At 49.6% G+C, this 17,758-nt stretch overlaps 3 protein-coding genes across 3 annotated transcripts in view; 2 read left to right on the top strand and 1 right to left on the bottom strand.

Annotated features, from left to right (window-relative positions):
- The window catches only part of LOC119374742 (proteoglycan 4), a 213,212-nt gene that overhangs the window by 174,334 nt on the left and 21,120 nt on the right, over positions 1-17,758 (bottom strand). The gene's annotated exons all lie outside the window — the stretch shown is intronic.
- LOC119375108 (translation initiation factor IF-2) lies at positions 3,394-13,684 on the top strand. Its single transcript, XM_049411163.1, has 5 exons — positions 3,394-3,450; positions 7,053-7,298; positions 9,261-9,543; positions 12,678-12,928; positions 13,643-13,684. The coding sequence occupies exons 1-5, from the start codon at positions 3,394-3,396 to the stop codon at positions 13,682-13,684; spliced, it is 879 nt and encodes a 292-aa protein (XP_049267120.1).
- Positions 13,857-17,706, top strand: LOC125760390 (leukocyte elastase inhibitor-like). The gene is made up of 4 exons (XM_049420432.1): positions 13,857-14,005; positions 15,172-15,495; positions 16,258-16,530; positions 17,359-17,706. Exons 1-4 carry the CDS (start codon positions 13,913-13,915, stop codon positions 17,566-17,568), a joined length of 900 nt encoding a protein of 299 aa, XP_049276389.1. The 5' UTR covers positions 13,857-13,912; the 3' UTR covers positions 17,569-17,706.

The following is a 17,758-nucleotide window of genomic DNA, read 5'->3' as shown; positions in this document are numbered from 1 at the left end:
TGTACAGCAGTGCCTCAATGCCAAAGAGCCGCACTGTCCCTAATGAATTCCCCTAAGAAAACTCCTAGGCGAAAGCCAGGTTCTTTTTCTTCTCGATCGACGGGTTGATCCTCCCCCTCCTTCTCTGCAACCTTTCTGCACCTCACCTGGTTTTGCGCTAGCTCCATGATCGGCGCACCGATTACGGAAGCAGTGTAAAGCGACGATGTCGTGATGGCGTCATCACGTGACATCACGATATATGACGCCATGATGACGCCACAAGTTTTGACGATCTATGACGTGATGATGGCGCCATCACATGATTATTTTTTGCATCAATCGATTGACGCCGCCGACGGTCAATTTTCGTGTTTGATAAAGCATCTGATGCTTTCGCATTAATATTGCGTATTGAACGTTAACAATCTGGCCTTACATACCAAACTGTCCTCCACCATGTCACCTCCTTGCCATGCACGAAACAGCTTCGCTTATCTTCCACTTCACAGAGTGAAATGGCTCCTCAACTTTTTTTAAATGTTTATTGTGATAACAATTATATGGACGCTCTCCGCGGATTTTTGTCGTCGCCATTGCCGTAATTTTCTGTATAAAGACCAAATTAATGACATCACCACGCGCATTCTAGGCGCGGGTAAAAGCTCGCGAGCGCTGGCGACGAACGCGGCTGAAGCGGAGATTAAGCTAGCCGGCCGTCTGTCCCCGTCGCACGGACAGCGCATGAGATCACATCTTCCCGCGTACGGGCCTGCCGTCGATTGCTCATCAAACATAGAGGAAACGCCCCGCCCGTCTTTCGTAAGGAGCATGAAAGGACGCCAGGGGAGCGGGGGGGGGGGAGAGGGGACCGCATCGTTCGAAGGGCGCAGTCGCTTGCGCGCGCGCCATCTCGAGGCATCAGGAGACGGCTCGTAAACTTGCTGTGCTCTCAACGGTTACTTCGTGTTTAGAGAACTCAGAGCAAGAAAACGCTTCGGTTCCTGGAGCGGCCATATTCCCTTAAACCAGTGTTTTGTTGAGTTACGCGAGATCGAATCCAAAAGAGTTAGCTGTTAGCGTTACTTCGTTTAACAATACAATTTGTTGGTATCGCATTCATTGCTTCGCCCTTAAGCGAAACTGAGTTTTTTTACCCGTCAGCTATTGACCCCCGAAAGCGAGGGGCGGACGTGTAACATGGGGTAGCCGCTTCACTATAGGCCGTCAGCGACGGGCCCGCTACTGACAGCTGCGTATTTGCGGCTGCTCCGACAAGGATATATGCTTTTATTAATGAGATGAAACTTTTAAAAAGCAAGCAAAAAATTCGAATGGGAACCCTAGCACGTGAGCTCGAAAGGGCAGGGCCTTTTAGGGGGTATTTACCGCAGAGTGATTAAACTCGGACGTGCTGGTATAAGCAATTACGAAAAAGCTCTTCCGAATGAAGATCCATGCATAAAGTATATCTGAGGAAAAGTGTGAACGCGTTTCCACCGTTCGCGTGCTCTTCCATAAACGCGAAGCAAGGAAAATTCGATATTGTTCCATATATATACTGCTAGCGATCCCAGATTTCATTCCGCGATGTCCGGAAACAGAAGTGACAGACATTTTAGCAGCACACATGTAGTTATTACTGAACATTGTTTTCCTTACGTGCCGTGCGACGCTTGAAACGAGCTATCAGCAGCGTTTCTAGAACAGACGACGTCCGCCGATGAATCGCCGTCGCACTTTCTCGCTACCGAGATGCCTAGACGTCACGAGCCTCTGCGGAGAGCGCGTTTTGCTGTCGAGCCGACTTGCAGAACAGAAGCTGCGTCGCGTCGGCACCGTGCATGGCATCGTAGCTTATTCGGGACGCACGCGCGAGCGCTATATATTCAGCGGAATAATTTTTGGTCCATGGTTGCGACTTTGGCAGCCCCAAGATCAAGCTGCACATGTTCTGACGCGCCGACCGTGCGATTGCCGGTGACAGACGCCCCCAAACCCGAGACTTTGGAGCAGTTTGGCGCAATTTTCGTCGATATTATCAGGATGGCGCAATAAATACAATTTGGCGCACTTTGGCGCAGTTGGCGCAGGAGTGGAATCACTGTATCCACCTCAGTAACACGGCTTCCTATATTACACCAAAGTGGAGGCGGTGCTCCATTGTATGCAAGAAGCTATGGACCAACGGCTCACGCACGACTACGTCATTTTGTAGGCTACGCAAGCTGTGTTAAAATGTTTTTATCTCTCACCATCGTACGTAAATGGGTAAATTAGGCGGAAGAGTAGGAGAGATGGCCACGTTGTCAGAATCTTGTTCGTTAGCGGGTGAGATTAGAAGGAGGAGAATAAGGATAAAACAAAGGCAGGGAGGTTAGCCAGGGCTGAGCCCGATAAGCTACCCTGCAACTGTAGAAGGGAGAAGAAAATTGGAGAGAAAGAGAGAAAAACTGCATGTTTAGCGCGCGCAATCATCTTGCGTAGTAAACCTTTACCAACTTCATGGGGTCCGTATTTTACAGTGACTGCGACGAAAGTGCTTGGAAGTGCCTTCCTGACTTGATATTCTGCAGCTGTCGGCGTAGAGTTGCAACCCATAGCCACCACATTGTCCAGAAGGTCCTGACACGCTTTATGAGCCCAGCGTCACTGGCCAGAACTTCGCGCGGTATACCAAAGCATAGGCGTGCAAAAAAAAAAAAAAAAATCACCGACGATTACGATACTGCCTAACGTGATTTCTGAGCGCCGCTTCGTGGTCGCGCAAGACCAAATATGTTTGAAGTTTTGGCTATTCGCAAGGTATCGACTACGCCATAAATCATAATTTTTGTGAAGTAGGACAACACCCACTACACCATTATTCGTCTTTCTGCGGATAAGCGGGGCACCCGCTACACACCTATAAGGCATTATGTGCACATTGTTGATGGTGCATGTGGCTGATGACGATGAAGAATTATGGCTGAGTGCTTTCCTGTGGGTGGGAAGCATTAAACCACACACTCGTTGCGCAATTAGCATTGTGTGATGACTGGTTGTTACACTACTCTTCTGCCACGCTTTATTAACCAAAAGTAAGGTTCCCACTGAGCTACAGCCTCGAGGAAAGGTGCTAGGCTAAATCCGACAACAGTGCCGTGCGCGGTGATTCCCCCTCTCTCGAGCCCGCCCGTCCGTGATTCGCTACGTCGCTCAGTGTTAGCTTGGCAGCCGTCAGCCGTGATGGAAGTGTTGATCGCCGTCCCCGCCAAGTGCGAGGTTCGAGCAGTAATCCGTTTTCTCCACGCGAGAAAGTTACCGCCGGTGGAGATTTATCGGCAGCTGACTGAGGTTTATGGCGAAGAGTGCATGTCCATTCACACGTCAAATGGCGCAGGGCTTTTGCTGAGGATCGCGCGGAAGTTCACGATGAAGAACGGAGTGGAAGACCGCTGGTTTCGGATGCGATTGTCCAGGAGATCAACAGTGAGCTGCTCAAAGATCGGAGGGTCACTGTCCGTGAACTTGTTGAACGCATTCCTGAAGCTTCCCACGGCACAGATGAAAGAACTTTAAGAGAAACGTTGGGTTATCGCAAGCTGTGTGCTCGCTGGGTCTCCCGGATGCTGACTGACGGACACAAGGAGAAACGCCTTGACTGTGCTCGCAAGTTTCTTCAACAATGTGAGGGGGGAGGCAACAAGGAGCAGTTGTTGGACTCTATCGTGACGGGAGATGAAACATGGATGTTTCATTATACCCTTGAAACAATACAACAATCTCGTCAGTGAAACATTGCCCAAACTCCGGCGAGCAATCCAGAATCGCCGGAGAGGACGACTGACGGAGGGAGTAGTGCTTGTTCACGACAACGCTCGACCCCACGTCGCTCATCAAACACAGGAGCTTTCGAAGAAATTTAGGTGGACTCTTATGCCCCATCCCCGGTACAGCCCGTACTTAGACCCCAGCGATTATCTGCTCTTCCCCAAAGGTAAAGGAACGCTTAAGGGCCGAACACACGTACGCGTTGCAACGCGTCAACGCGTAACTTTTTGACGCGGCGCCCCGCCCTCTCCATATGGAGAGGGAGGGCGCGCGGCTACGCGAAGCTGCGCGCCCTCCCTCTCCACAGGGAGAGGGCGCGACGCCGCGTCAAAAAGTCACGCGTCGACGCGCTGCAACGCGTATGTGTGTTCGGGCCTTAACTTTTTGACGCGACGCCCCGCCCTCTCCATATGGAGAGGGAGGGCGCGCAGCTTCGCGTAGCCGCGCGCCCTCTCCCCCCTTGGGGGAGGGCGCGGCGCCGCGTCAGGAAGTCACGCGTTGACGCGCTGCAACGCGTACGTGTGTTCGGGCCTTTAGGTGGCAAACGCTTCAAGAGCGAGGATGAAGTCCGAGCAGAGGTCACATGCTTCCCCAACGGGTTGGCGGGAGACGTCTTCGACTGAGGAATACAACAGCTGGAGCACCGGTTTCAAAAGTGTGTCGAGAAAAAATGGAGACTATGAGACTATGTTGAAAAATAGACAAAAGTGTAATCTTTTCAACGATGTATGAATTAATGACAATACACAATGTCTTCCATTTGTAAAAAATATGGGAACCTTACTTTCGGTACAACCTTCGTACATAAAGTAACGCGATTCCTTGCCCGACATGACGCCTGTATAGGGTCTTTTTTGCAAGTAAGTTTGAAGCACCAGCGTGGCTCTATGGTAGAATACTCGACTGCAACGCAGACGACGACGACGACGACGGCACAGACAAGGGTATAAAACAGCTTCGGTGTAAAAAGATTTACTTTGTGTTGCATGTTGACAAACTCTCCTTCATAAAAGCTCAATGACGATTTTTTTTAAGATCGCTCCTTTCTTCATTTCTTCAAATACAAAATGAAGAAATGCGCTCTGCTGAAGCATATTTCTTCATTTTGCGTTTGTGCGGGTAATAGGCATTGTGTACCGTTACAACGAGCGTAGTACACGTCTCCGCGCAGGATATAGTGTGTGTACAGTGACTCATTGCAAGCACGCGGCCTGTGGAGCGCGTGTTTGAGACCCCTGCCCTATATTATGCCAGTGGCCTATTCACGCCCACTACAGGGCAGAAAGCCTCTCCCGTGATTCGCCAATTAACCCCGTGTTAAGGTGTTTATTTGTTTAAGGTTTAAGGTGTTTGAGGTATTTGTGGCAAAGTGTCCTGCGCTTGCTGTGGCCACGCTATCCCCGTGAAATTCTTAATCCCACCTGGCCACCTGTATAACTTTCCAACCCATTGTTCCCTTACCCGCATGAGGGATAGCAGGCTACAAACACGCCTTGTTTGTTTGTTTGTCGTCAAAACTATGGCACATATCCCCTCTGGGGGACTGGCCAAGACTGCGTATCATAACATTTCGATGATAACTACAATAACGCTTATTAATATAAAAAGTGAAAAAAAAAAGAAAATAACAGCTATACAATAACGAAATTCTTCTCTTTCGAGCAGACCGGACAGCTGTGTTTATCTGATCAGAACAATGTGGAACGCTTTCCAGGCTGACTTCTCATACTTTTTGTTTGTTTGTTTCCTCAAAATTATGCACATACCCCCTCTGGGGGATTGCTCAAGAATGCGTATCGTAATAATAAAAAAAACTAAATTAAAGAAAAGATATTGAAGAAAAAAAAAAGAAATGACAGCTAATGTATTAAAAAATTGTGCAATTTCGAGCAGACCAGACATCTGTATTCCTCTGACCAGAACAATCTGGAATCGATCCTTTCTCTTTTAGTTTCAATTTATTTCCGTAAGAATGGAGGAAGGCCCGAACAAAAATGCCCCCACCTCCCTGAAGGGAATCGTGAGAAAATGCGAATGCATTTCTTGCGCCGAGAGTACACGGCGTAGTAATTTTAATGGCGTAAATTAATGACCAGACGAGGATTCGTACCGTAACCATTTATTTACACATTCATCAGCACCTGTTTGTGTTGTCATTGTACCTGACGGCCATAATATCAGCCTTGTGGTCGCCGTTGGCGTTTCACAGCGGCGTCTCGAGCACACATTTCCGGATGTTCTTGAGAGGCGCCCAGCCAGCAAACGGTCGAGAGTGAGGCGCGAGCGGACGGGAGAGTGGGGCGCAGGGAGGAGAGAGAGCGAACGGCGAGAGAAGGAGTGGCGAAGCACTGCACCTACCCTCTCCTACACTCTCTCGCACCACATGCTCCGGCTGCTAGGGGCGAGGATAAGCGCGCGCGCCCGCAGCTGTTGTTATGGGAGAGGGAGTGAGAGCGGAGAGATAACACCTGCCGGCGCGCGGACAACGCCGGACGCCTAACATAGCCCGACTAATACCCTTGTCACACGGGTAAGCTTAACCGCTGTTATCCCCAACTGCAGTTAACGGACGTAACCAGAGTTACCGTAAACCAGACAGAGGCGCTGTCACACGTTTTCAGCGCTTCCAAGCGTTCTTTAGTTCATACATGGCTGCGTTCGTGCAACACCGCTATTATACCGCCTTGTACAGGGCTTCACGCTCGATTACGGACGCGTCAGCAGCGTGTTTTGATGCGCGTCTATCAAATAGCGTGAAGCCCTGTTCAATGAACGAACGCTGCGATGTATCAATCTCAATGCACACGATATTTTTGCAGCACGGACAAACTGGTACCTCAAAGCCGGTAATTTATCTTCCCAAATGCGTATCAACGCCTCCATCGTCGCAACGGTCCAGTTGACACGCTTTTGGCTCGATATTTCGCTGGGAGCCGAGCTGCTCGCGTCCGACATGGAGGCAGCCATGTTGTCAGTTTACGGCGCTAACAGGGGTTGCCTACCTCCGTTTACAAAAACGGCCGTTAGCGGATTAACTGCGGTTAGGGTTGTCGTGTGACAAGGTACAACAGCCGTTCGACTTAACGGCCGTCGTTCTTAACTGTGGTTAGACTACCCGTGTGACAAGGGTATAAGAAATGCATTCGCATTTAAAAAGTGGCAATTCCCACTTGACGAAGATTCGGGCCCCCTGTACGAGGCATTATTCATATGTACAAGGCATTCTTCATTAAACATTATCTTCTTCTGCTCCTTTCAAGGATCCACAGTGTCATCGACAAGAAGACGGTGCACGCGGCGGCTCGTGCACTAGGCTCGCAGTGGAAACCAACAACGTCGGCGACGCGTCCGCCCGCGGCCCAAACCCCAGTTCGGCCGAGAACCGCAGCGTTGACGCGTGCGCTGCCCCCTGTCCGAGGCTCACCCCACCGTCTCGTACACGACCGTCGCCTCGACTCGACGTCGAGGTTATACATCCGCGGGGCACCTGCAGAACAACCCACCTGGTGAGTGCTCACACTATACCTCAGGGGCCTCAAGCTCGCCTCAACTATAGCAGGCCGCAGTCCCGAAATTTAGTCGCGGAAGGGCAAGTACAGTGAACAGTGAAGCAGCTTGAAGCAGGAAGGGATGGAGGGGTGGAGGGTGGGGGGGAGGTTGTCGAACAAAATGTCGCCTAACTCTGCCATTTGAAAGAACGCATTTCCCATAGCTCACACGAGGATAATTTCTCTAGGGGATTTGACGTCAGGATTCGAGAAACATATCGATAGTGATATCTAGATTGACTCAAATCTGGACGGCGATTCTGAAATACGTTGATTTTGTTGGACCGTTATGTTTCAATGCACGCTGACCGCATGGGGTGCCTTGCTTGAGACCAGTGGTCCCTTCTATATAGCTTACCCGAACAAAGCGTTATTAATAGCTATAGGCGAGTACATAATAAAGGTATTTTTTTTTAGTAAGGTCACGAACATTTTATTCCATTGTGAAGCCACGGGCCGCATGCGGCCCGCGGGCTTTCGAGTATCTCATGTATGGGTCGCTTCTGAAGAGGATTTGTCGTCAGGATTCAAACATACCGATACCGACCTCCAGAATGACTAAAATCTGGACGCCGATTCTAAAACATAGTGATCTTGTTTCACTGTTACGTTTCAAAACTTAGTGGCCACGTGAGGTGCCTAACGATAAAAAAAAAAATGTTTGAAATCGGCCATGCAAGTGCACCTCATTAGGACACTTTATATAGGACGAAGAGAGTCATGAGCGGGCCGTTAAAGAATGGTCCGCGGGCCGAATGCGGCCCACGGGCCGCGTGTTTGAGACCCCTGCCTTATAGTATATCGTCAGCCTAATCACACCCACTGCAGGGCAAAGGCCTCTCCCGTGTTTCGCCAATTAATCCCGTTTTAAGTCTTTTTTTGTTTAAGGTGTTTGTTTAAGGTTTTTTATTAAGGTATTTGTGTAAAGGTGTTCTGTGCTTGCTGCGGCCCCGTTATCCCCGCGAAATTCTCAATCCCCCCTGCCCACCTACATAACTTTCCGACTCACCCTCGCGCGCTTGGCTTCTCTTGGAATCCAGTCTGTTCCAGTCTGGAATCCAGTCTTGATTTCGACTAAGGTATCCTTAACACCCGTTTGTTCTCTGACCCACCCCGCTATCTCCTTGTCCCTAAGGATACACCTATCATTTCCCTTTCCATGGCTCGCTGCGTCGCCCCCAATTGAACCCACAAGACCTCCCTAATGAGTACGCCAAATACGTACTTACTGTCACTTATAGGCATAGGTCGGCAAACTCACTCATGAGTCGACTCGTTCAGACTAAGATCGAGCCGCGAGTACGAGCTTGAGCTTGAGTGAGCTTGAGTACGAGTGAGTCCGGTTGAGGAAAGTTTTGGCGACACTTGGTCAGAGTGAGTCCGGTTGAGAAAGCTGTTAGCGAGTCCGAGTGAGCTTTACGCGCGAAATATGTTCCTTGAGTGAGTCTCAGTGAGGTCCACTTTCTCTGCCGAGCCATGCTTGCTGGTCGCGTGACACATAACTCGGACCCCCTGTGGAGGAGGCTGTTGTATTTAAGTTTCGGTTTTAAAATTGTCGAACCGCTGGTGCCACTCTGCCCTAGCTCAGTGTGTATTTTTGTGCCTTTTGAACATGACCGTTGGCGCAGCGTGTCACGCTGTGCAACTCTTCCCTCTCCGGCTATTGAACAAATAAGCCTTGTATTCGACACCGTGCAAGGGAGTGGCACGTTATCTTTAGGGCTGCGGCGCGTCGCGCCCCGACCATTAGGCCTACCTTCGAAGGCCTCGCCTTCTCCTCGGCTATACACTATGTTTTGATCCCATCCTCGTCGCCAAAGTGTACTGTAGAGCCGCGGGTAAGTCGAGGACTTCGAATTAGTCCTTGCTGCGCTCTAGCCCTCCATGACCTCGAGCGTGTTTCACTTCACATCCGCTCAGATGGCGTCGTCTTCGAACCCGACTGCGCCGACCGGGAAGGGCCAGGATCCTCGGCCGCCGCCGGCGCCCGCGACGGCAGCGCCGGCCGCCTCGCCCGTGCCGCAGCCGCCACCGGACGGCGAACAACCGCCGCCGGCCAAGGCGACCGCCAATGTTAGCCCGACGCCGTCGGTCAGTTCCGTGAAGGACGGCAAGGAGCCAGCGGCAACGACCTCAGCACCAGCGGCAACGACGACCGCAGCACCAGCGGCGGCGGAGGTGGCGGCGGCGACAGCAGCGGAAGGCAAGTGTAACATGGAGATAGAAATTATACTAAAGTAGATAGAATGTTTGCAATAGAATAAAAACTATATCAGATACAACTTAAAGGGGCCCTCCGAGAGCATACTGGAATTTACAGTTCTCAAAGTCAGCTAGAAATCGCTCCCTCCCAACAAATAATGCCATAAACCCAAATGACCGCGTCATAAACCCAAAGTCCACGGCCACTGGCTGATTTGAACATCGTGAGCTGCATCGCGGCCGCCGCGGGGTGCTGCCACGTGCCCGCGCGGGCGTTCGCGATCACAGTGAAAGCAAGCCGCGAGTTGGCAGAAAAGAAAAAAAAGGAAAAAAAATCTCATGGTCATGCGCTGTCGAACGGACGTAGCTTGTTGCCCCATTGTCATCGCCCCTGGCGAAGCTTTGAGCGCGCTCCCTGCTACGAAAGGAGAGAGAAAGCTCTTAAGGGGACACTAAAGAGAAACAATGAATCGGTTTATATCGATAAATTGTGCTCTAAGAACTCTAATGTCTTTAATTTCGACATCATAGGTTTATCAATAGAGGAGAAAATCAAGCCCAAAGTTTCGTTTTTAAATGTCGCGCGCGCCGAAATCTCCCCGCATGACGTCACGGATTTCAAAGTGTATACATATCGCATTTAGGCGCCACTGGCTCAACAAAATTACCCCAAACTTGGTATGTTAAGTCTATGGCCCCCTCAGAGCACAATGCACTTCATTTTTACAAATTAGGAACTACGTAGTCTCTAGTAGTCGAAACAAGTGACGTCACGGCAAATGGTGCGGAAACTTCAAGGTGGCGTCGCCACCCACATTTTGTTTTTGCGCGTTTTCTCGCTTACTAAGCGTCTTCTCGCAGCAAGCGTGGTGTTTTTGGTATCGTGAAAGAGTACTTTACTAATATGAGAAAAAACGTTCTGCTCTTTAGTTTCCCTTTAAAGCGTGCGGCAAAGCCCTGTAACTCCGCTCCTACTTGAAGGATTCTAAAAAATTTGCGGCAGTCGATTCGTGAGGCAGTGAACTCCTTTAATGAATTCAGTCATTCGATGACTACTTGGCAAAGTGTTGCAGGGCCCCTTTAACAATCCCCGAGAGGCCCCGCCCAGGCGACCGAAGCGCAGCAGTCGATCGCCTTCGCGATTAAAGAAATAGTCTCGTTCATGCACTCGATCGGCAGTGTTAACACTCCGAAGGCGGGGTGACGCCGCTGACTTGTGAAGACAGCAATACGACACGAAGCTAGCCCTGACAACACGGAGGAAGGAAAAATTAGGAGACGGCATAACCACAACACGACTGAAGCCAAAATAGAAAAGTGCGTCAGCTCCACGCGTCATCGCGACGTCAGAGTAAGTGTTGGCTTAAAGGCATTGCTCATGAAAGGGGAAAAAAGAAAATCGGAACCTACACCCGTTTGTAGCACGAAGCCACAAAAAAATCCATCCGGATTTTCTTACGGAGTTCATGCCGATCCGCAAATAGAAAGGGATCCATGCATAACTGTGGAGTCCTGGTGAGATGTTCCGTACGGAACCCCTGCCAGGACTCCAATACAGTGAAACCTCGGTGATACGAATCTCACGGGACCACCAAAAATATTCGTATCATCCGAAATTCGTATCACCAGAAAGCATGGAAAATTATCATGCGACAAAAGAAAGCTGGCGTACATTTTTATTTATTGTTTGTCAGGGCTGCGGAAACGTCAGGAAGAATTCTGAATGATTGTCAGTTAAGTTTTTAGATGTCGGCCAATCATACTAGCACTCGTCAATATACCGCCCGTACGCGTGCATTTAATTAATGAACCAGGTGCGTTGTGATCCGCAACAGTCGGAGGCCGTGACGCGTCTTGAAGGTTTATTCTGACCGTAAGTGGTTTTCTTACACCGTGATTCTGACAATTTGGCGGTGCGGCGCGCATGCCCACGCTTGCGTTCCCGCGCTCGCACTTGCTTGGCGCGTCTTCCGCGACAGAACGGACAGCACCTCTTCGTACATGTGTTAGCGAACGTTCGTATCAAACGTCGCTGGGTGAAAATCGGTTCGCAGCATCCGTACTCCATTACATTGCAGGCCAATGGGCCTTGGCGGGGACCAACGAAAAATTCGTATCACCCCGATATTCGTATGAGCTGTGATCGTATCACCGAGGTTTCACTGTATATGGATTCGTTTTAGATTTACGAGTGGAATTCATTACTCGTATGCAGGCGGCCGTTAGCAGGCGCCCGATAGGGTCAGGGGATAATGGAAAGCGGGTATAAGGAGGACACTGTAGCCGGGCCTACAGTGCCTTTAAAATGCATCGGCGCTAAGGCTCTCGCCTTCCGAGTCGTCTTAAAGGGATACTAATAAGCGAAACAATCAATCGGTTTACACAATTCAATCGGTCTACACAATCAATCGGTTTAGATTGATAAATAGTACTCTGAAAACACCGATTTTGTTAATTTCACTCTCTATAGGCATATTGATAGAGGAAGAAATTAAGGTCGAAGTATCATTTTTAAATTTCTCGCCGAAATCTTCGCGCGTGGCGTCACGGATTTCAAAGTGAATTTTTTCGTATTTTGGCGACATTGGCTCGACGAAATTTTCCGAAACTTGGCATGTTAAGTCCTTGGCCCCCTCATAGGACAATGTACTTCATTTGTTACCGATTAGGAACGACGTATAGGTCCCAGTGGACGCCGTCAAAATCTATGACGTCACGGCGACTGGTGCGGAAACTTAAAGGTGGCGTCGCCACCCACATTTTCTTTTTGCGCGTTTTCTCGCTGACCAAGCGTTTTGTCGTGCCAAGCGTGGTAATAGTGGAATTGCGGAAGGGTAATTTACTAATATGAGAAAAATCGATCTTTTTTTTGCGCAAGAGAACTGTACAGGGCAAATAAAGACACATTCGAAACACATCACCTAAGTGTATATATGCGAGTCTTTCTTCTTTTTTTTTTTTGGAGTTGGAGCAAGGCAAGTTGATCATGTTTAACCAAATAGCCCATTGTCAGGTTTTTCTCGAGAAAGATCGGTTTTCTCTTTAGTGTCCCTTTAACGATAGCGTAAGACAGCACGCGTATAGAAATATTCCTGGTCTAACAGTCCATCGTGGTCCATGCACGTGCGTATACAGCGGGACCTGCGCCCGAGCTGCAGCCGGTGCAGGACTGCGGCCGGCTGCTGAACCGGCTGGCGGTGTCCCTGCTGTCGTGTATGCTGGACGTGCCTTCCCGCGTCCAGTGGAACATCATCGTGTCACCCATCGCGCTGACCAGCGCGCTCGCCTCGCTCGTCGCTGGCTGCGAGGGCCCCACCAAGGAGGACCTCTGCAACCTGCTGCGCCTCAAGCCGCAAGAGGTCGAGGTCATCGTCGAGCGATTCAAGGTGAGCGCGTTTTCTATCTTAATTACGCTGCCAGTTTTCGTACATTATAGTTTCATCTTACCCAGTGTTTAAAGTCTTATTTGTTCAAGGGAGGGAGAGGGAACATCTGCCTCATGAGTATATCATCCTTGGCTCGTAAAATTCGATAATTATTATAAGACTGGGTGGGCTGGATGGATGATATAAGCGTCCCCTGTATAACGGGGCGTTGATCTGTGCGCCACAATGCTAAAAAAAAAATTCGTTATCTTTTAATGCAGCCTAATATACCTGTTTACTTCAATTAAACCTTTCTTTCCATTAAAAAAAAAAACTCGCTGCCCAACTTTTGCGCCTTGCGACAAGCGACATGAGGAGTTTAATAAACTGCTCAGCGCAAAAGGTAGACACAGCGCACACAGAATTGACGAGGACAAGCGCAGACTTCCGACTGAATTTTATTACAATAACGTACAAATATATAGCTTACAGAAAAGATAAGGTCACATGCTTATGCAGAAACAAAAAAAAAAACTGCGCTGAGTAGTTTAATAATGGAATACCAACTAGGCCGATCCGACACTTCACTTTACTTCTAAGTGCTAGAGGGCTTAGTTTCCCCATTATTTATTTTGTAATTTATCCTTATTTCTCCGCCACCAATACTCTAACCGTCTCTTACTTATTTCTATCGCGGCCCTGTAACCGTTCTCACTCTTGTCCCTGAAACCCAAGGCTTCATGTAGGCTAGAGCCCAAACAACCACCCGGGCGATGATCTACACGTTCAATCAGAACATGCTCCGTCATTTCCTTAGCTTAGCACAGAATTTACATTTCTCTTCTTGTTTACGGAACATCGCTTTACAACGGCGCGTTCTAAGACAACTCGACCTCGCTTCAAGCACTAAAGCGCTTCCCTATGAATTAAGGCAACATGTCTGTACCACTGGTTTGACTGGCGCAGACCGAGTCGGCCGAACACACGTTCTACGTGGCGAACCGGATGTTCCTGCAGTCCAACTGTCCGCTGCTGGCAACCTTCCGGTCGCAGATCGAGGCCAAGTACATGACCACCGCGCAGAACGTCGACTTCGAGGTACAAGCGCTTGCTCTATACCGGCGCACCCCGTTATTACGTGTTCGGTTGTCTCACGGTTAACGCCGCTTGCCTTTAAGGCTGTAAAAAAAATTAATTATAGTCGACAGCGAGCTCTACAACTGAATGTATACGCGGAGAAAATGCGTCGTTAAAGTTTTTTTTTTTTTTGTAACGGTTTTCGCCAGCTGCACTCTAAGACAAACAGTTTCTCTTTTGCCACGTGTATAACTTACATAGTATATAGAACTCTCTTTAGAACAGGGAGGAGACTCTCGTTGGCCGCGCTTCATTTCAGTGACATTTATTTTTTTTTATAAAGAAGCCCAAAACAGCCGCCGCGATATCGGCTTTAACGAACAGAGACTTATAGTTCGCGCGAGGCTCGAAATGCGAAAGGTAGCATAAAAAGAAAAATAAACATTGAAAGGCAATTCACAGTCATGCTTTTAAAATGTCGTTGCGAGATCAAGAAACCTGGTTAAAATGTGGTTATGCGTAAATTGTTCTTCTGTCGCAATTTCACCTTCTCGTGTTCCCGTCTACTTAGTTTGAAGTGCCACAAAGAGACACGTGAGGATGAATTAATTAATTTAATTCATTGGGGTTCAAAGTCCCAAAACCACGGTATGATTGCAAGGGACGCCGTAGTGGAGGGCTCCGGAAATTTCGACCACCCGGGGTTCTTAAACGTGAACCTAAAATCTAAGTACACGGGCCTCAAGCATTTCCACCTCCATCGAAAATTCTCGAGGCCCGTGTACTTAGATTTTAGGTTCACGTTTAAGAACCCCGGGTGGTCGAAATTTCCGGAGCCCTCCACTGCGGCGTCCCTTGCAATCATACCGTGGTTTTGGGACTTTGAACCCCAATGAATTATTATTATATTCTTTGTTCGCATATAACGAAGCAAAACTGCGAGTGGACCTATAGTTTCAAAATATTCATCTTAGCGAATTTGCGCGAGAACACGGGGGAAAAGACGAGTAATTCACAAGGACGAGCGCAAGGACAAGGAGGAATTTGAACTCGTCCTTGTGATGTTCATCTTTGTCCCCCTCTTCTTGCGCAAATTCGCCAAGACGCATATAACGAAGTAATTTAGGGTCCCCTTCGTTATAACGAGGTTCGTTCGTTATAACGAAAACGACGTGACACACGCGCAGAGCCCGGATCAGACGTACGTGCGCGCCATCAACGAGTGGTGCAGCAACGCGACCAACGGCAAGGTGCCCGCCGTGGTGACGCGAAAGACGTTCGGCGCCAGCTCTTCCATGGTGCTCGTGAGCGCGGTCTACTTCAAGGGCCTCTGGAAGGACAAGTTCTACCCGAACGCCACGCACATGATGAAGTTCTACGTGTCGCGGGCCGACACGCTCGATGTGCGCATGATGACGCGCACGGGCCGCTTCCCGTACGCCGAGGTGCCCTCGCTGCGCATCCGGGCTCTCGAGGTGCCCTACCGCACGGGAAAGCTCTCCATGGTGCTGGTACGCCAATAACCAATAATAAGTAATAATCGACTACCGCTAAAACACAGACGGACTAACGCCGGTGTCGACCTTGCACGCCACCCAGCTATAGGGATCGATGTTTTAAATGGCCCCTAATGCCACCCAGAATTCGAAATTTAGTTGTGGTGTTGCAGATGTGCACGAGTCCTCAACGAACACGTAGCCTCGATAATTTTTCGAAACGGTGCCGCAATAGAGGAGTTACACGCGTTTGATAATACAAAAGAGGGCCTCGCTCGTTTCGTTTTTTTCCCTCCTGGTCGAGTGCTCCTCGTCACCATGCGAGGAGGAAGAGCGGCGAGCGCGAGCGCCTGCAAGCAGACAAACAGCTTCTTTTGTGCATTTCATGACTGTACGCACATGGTGACGTCCCTTCCAATGCCAGGGATACCGAAAGGCCCGGAGAGGTCAATGGATTGTTTCTTGCAATTTGTGGCGCGCCCGACACGGGCCTCTAGCATTTCGCGTCCAACGGAATGGCCGAGATTCGATCCCGCGACCTTCGGGTCAGCAGACGAGCACCATAACCACTAGATCATCATGGCGGATATTGATGTGATATGGTTGATCACAGTGAAACATGGACAAGATACATCCTGGGCTAGGAGATAGGTAGTTCAGACATCTAAGAAAAAAAGTGCTTCGTGAACTGAGCCTCCTAATCTGAATCGTTTACACTGTACATAACGCGCGGTGTCTATGTATCCAGTCAACGAGACTCCCGAGGTGTGTGCGCAGATCCTGCCCACGGAGGTGGACGGCCTTCGGCTGATCCAGCAGAGCCTGCTGGCCGGCGACACCCTGTGGGAGGTGACCAAGCAGATGCGTCCACGCGCCAACGTGAAACTCGGCCTGCCCAAGTTCGTGCTGACGTCGCGCAACAAGCTGCGAGACCTGCTCGAGGGACTCGGCTCGCACCGGCCTTTCGACCCCGCGCAGGCGCAGTTCACCAACATCTCGGGATTCAAGGGCCTGCACACCACCGAGATCATACAGGCCGTCACCGTAGAGGTGCGTGCGTGCGTGCGTGCGTGCGTGCGTGCGTGTGTGTGTGTGTGTGTGTGTGTGTTTGTGTGTGTGTGTCACAGCGTGATAGCGTTATCAAAAAATTTCGGGCAGCTATATACTCACTATAGTGGTGCGAAAACTGAGGAGGAGGCGGAGCTGGTGGCGTTGCCCTCCTTCTTTCCCTCCTCCTCACCCGCACTTCCCTTTCCGACCCCTTGCTATACATCGCTATGCTTGCTCTCTCTTTTTTTCTATCTTTTCTTCTCTTTCTTGCTTTTCTTTCTCTCTATTTCTCTCTTTCTTTCTATCTTCTCTCGCTCTCTCCCTAAGTTCTCGTTCTCTCACCTATCTTTTTTCTATCTTTCTCTTTATTTCTCTCTTTCTATTTCTATGTATATCTTTCTTCCTTCCCTCGTTTCTTTCTTTCTTTCTTTCTTTCTTTCTTTCTTTCTTTCTTTCTTTCTTTCTTTCTTTCTTTCTTTCTTTCTTTCTTTCTTTCTTTCTTTCTTCCTTTCTTTCTCTGTATCCCCGAAGTATGTGAAAGAGGTCGGCCCGGGGGGCTAGGCAATGAGATGTAAATGAGGTGTAACACTGAGGTGTTACATTGCACTTACACTGAGGTGTAAATGCAATGGGATAGGTGTAACAGTACAGAATTTGTGTTGGAAAGAAGCCCGTCTGGAGTTGTCTCGACACCAGCTTTTTCGTTCACAAACAAAAACGCCGACGACACCGACACCGCAATTTCTGCGAAACGAGCTCTTCAACACTATCGCGTTAAAATTAATGGACATAAAGATGGTGGTCTTCGTCATCATCACCATGACGCAGGTGTCCGAGGACGGCAACGAGATCACCCGCACCTCGGCGCTGGTCAACGAGGTGGTGTCCAAGGTGGCGCCCACCACGCAGTTCCTGGTCGACAGGCCCTTCCTGTTCTTCGTGCGGAGCACGGCCACCGGCGCCATCTTCCTTTTCGGCTGCGTCCGACAGCCGCTAGAGTGGCGCCTCGAGAGTCCCGACAACTCGGCGCTGGTCTGACTGTGTGGCCCCTTTGTCCGCAGAAGCCCGGTGGTCCGCCATATTTCGGAACTCCGAAAAGGAATCGGTGCACGCTATATAGATAGACCTGTGGAACGAGCCATGCTTCTTTTTTTTTTTTACAACTTCTTACGTTCATTAAAAGACACGCATTTGGTGGCTGCTGCGAGCTACCGTATCCCCTTTGTCC

The sequence above is a fragment of the Rhipicephalus sanguineus genome, chromosome 11, assembly GCF_013339695.2.
Source record: "Rhipicephalus sanguineus isolate Rsan-2018 chromosome 11, BIME_Rsan_1.4, whole genome shotgun sequence".
In the NCBI taxonomy this organism is placed as follows: domain Eukaryota; kingdom Metazoa; phylum Arthropoda; class Arachnida; order Ixodida; family Ixodidae; genus Rhipicephalus; species Rhipicephalus sanguineus.
This window is presented reverse-complemented; position numbering and strand designations above follow the sequence as displayed.